General features: G+C 39.8%; 1 protein-coding gene across 1 annotated transcript in view; it reads right to left on the minus strand.

The window, feature by feature from the left end:
- wipi1 (WD repeat domain, phosphoinositide interacting 1) overlaps positions 1-2,304 on the minus strand; it is a gene marked incomplete at its 5' end in the record, with an annotated part of 14,887 nt that extends 12,583 nt beyond the window's left edge. Inside the window, 2 exon segments of the mRNA XM_014024037.1 lie at positions 1,202-1,284; positions 2,104-2,304. Coding sequence (XP_013879491.1) covers positions 1,202-1,284; positions 2,104-2,180 — 160 coding nt within the window.
- Position 2,305: the final 1 nt, after the last annotated feature.

The raw sequence follows: 2,305 nt of genomic DNA on the forward strand, positions 1-2,305 counted from the left end.
GACCATGCTCTATAGAATAATATTGTTAAAACATCCCTGACTTTAACCAGTCATGAAGAAATTTGCTTCTCAGGTACAGAAGAGCAAAATTTATGGGCTAAAAATAAAAACTACGACTGTTTTATTATTTTCATTTGTTTAATAAATACACTGGCGTGAAACAACTTAGTACAAGTTTGATTGCTTTTTGAGATACGTCTATTTTGGAGTTGTAGCCCCCACCACCGGAGAAAAATCCACCAGCCGCCACTGAACCAGAGTCTGAGCCAGAGCCAGAGGAGAATGAAGACGACCAAATTGTAGTTGGAAAGTCCAGATCTTATTTGGCAGTKCTTAACAGGTTGAAAAATATGTCCCAAACAGAATATAAAGATATCTACAAGGGGAGACTAAATTCTAATTTTCTGCACTCCTAGAGACTCCAAGTACACAACAAAATAGGGTTGGGCAATATTGCCAAAAAAATTAATCACAATTAAATGTGGTATTTAATCGATAACGATTAATTTGACTATTAATCCCCTGGAGTCCATGGACACCCTTATAGACACATGACCAATTTAGTGGGAAAGATTCTTCGTGAAAATCTGTTCCAAACTGTGTCAAAATTACAGACTTCAGGCTATACATCAAATTTAAAATTGTGTTGATAGATAAAGAAATGACAACTTTTTTTTAAATTTTCATCATATTTGAAGCAGAGAGGAGCACCAAGCAGACTGACTGGAGAAATCTCCACTCACTCTACCTGGTGGCATTAATCATATTAATCGTCAAGTGCCAAAAAAAAATGCTCGATTAATGTTTTTCTGACGATTAATCGCACACGATACGATTATGCCCAACTCTACAACAAAATGCATTTAACAGCTAAAAAAGCGGATTTTGATGACATTTCCCCTTTAAAACATAAACACAGCGATAAGACAAGAACAGTTCTGTGCTCAAACKTTCCCAGACTTTCTTCCTTTTTGAGAATCTGATTGTTCTGTCTGTGCTTATTGTACGCTGCAGCCCATCTGAGTCACCGTATTATGACCAACATGAACCTGATCACAGCTCAGAAACCTTAGCCAGCATATATCTCGTGACTTAGTGGCTGTTTGTCTGATTAATTTATTATTATTAAGCAAATATAGGAATACACTAAGCTGTAATGTGATACTGAGTTAACAGAACGAAAGAACAGCTTCTGTCGTACCTCCCTGGTGGATACAGTCCAGTTTGTCCACAGCTGTGACGGAGAAAAGCCGGTAGCCTGTCTTAGTTCCCACAGACAAAGAACTGTGACAAAAAAAGAAGAAGATGACTTCTTACCTTCACAAACAAACAAATGTTACATTCAAATGCTATCATTTACATTTCAGAAACAAAAAATTGTAAAAGAACTTAGCTGAAACTTTACGACGGGGTGTAAAACGTTGGTGTTTTAATGATATTTCTTCTGCATTCCACGTAGACAAAATGTTTCCACTGAATCAGACTTTTCTTTTTAGAACAGAGCAATGTTTGTCAGGTTTCAATTCTTGTTAAAGTAACAGCTTAAACTTAAAATCTTTTCATTTCCCTAAAAAGAAGCTGTGTTATTTTTTGCTGGAGATGAAAGTCATCTCATCTAGATAAGATTGACTTCAGAGCCAAATCACTTGTTGATTTAAAAAACAGGCACACTTGTCTACACAGGAGTTTTCTGGTCTTTCTTTGTTAACCCTCAAGTAAAAATTAACAGGATGCATACAGGAAAACAAAAGAATTAAGTAACACTTAAAGGAGGGGGGGGTAGAGTTTAGAAATATTTCGGTCAAACTGTATAATCCTGTGATTTATTACAGCTGTACAGGAAGTGGAACTGAGCAGTTTGATGTGCAACAGGGCCTGAAGATTAACACGGTGGCCTAATTCACTTCCAGCTCATCTTTAAATTTTAATGTTCCGCCCAAAAAGCTTGTCATTTCTCCTCTGCGGTTTTAATCTGTGTCAAAAACCATTCCAGTGCTTGGAAATTCGGCTAAACATAGTTATGCAACAGTTAGGTCCATAAAAAAAAAAAAAAAACGAGTTCACTTGTGTGGGCCCGGACCCGCCGGCCCGCAGGTCGCTTACGTGGTGTCCTGGTTGAACGAGGCGCAGATGAAGCCTCGCTGCCCTCCAGGGTCCCCCGATACGTCCTGGGACTCCATCCGAACCGCCCGAATCACTCTCCGATAGCTGTCCCGAAGTCGGAGGCCTGCAGTTCGGGTCGATACCCCCGCCGGAGCCCGTTACTTCTCCTCTTGAGTTGTCCCCCGCCGCCGCCGCCGCCGCC

The sequence above is a fragment of the Austrofundulus limnaeus genome, unplaced genomic scaffold (assembly GCF_001266775.1).
Source record: "Austrofundulus limnaeus strain Quisiro unplaced genomic scaffold, Austrofundulus_limnaeus-1.0 Scaffold405, whole genome shotgun sequence".
Lineage (NCBI taxonomy): Eukaryota > Metazoa > Chordata > Actinopteri > Cyprinodontiformes > Rivulidae > Austrofundulus > Austrofundulus limnaeus.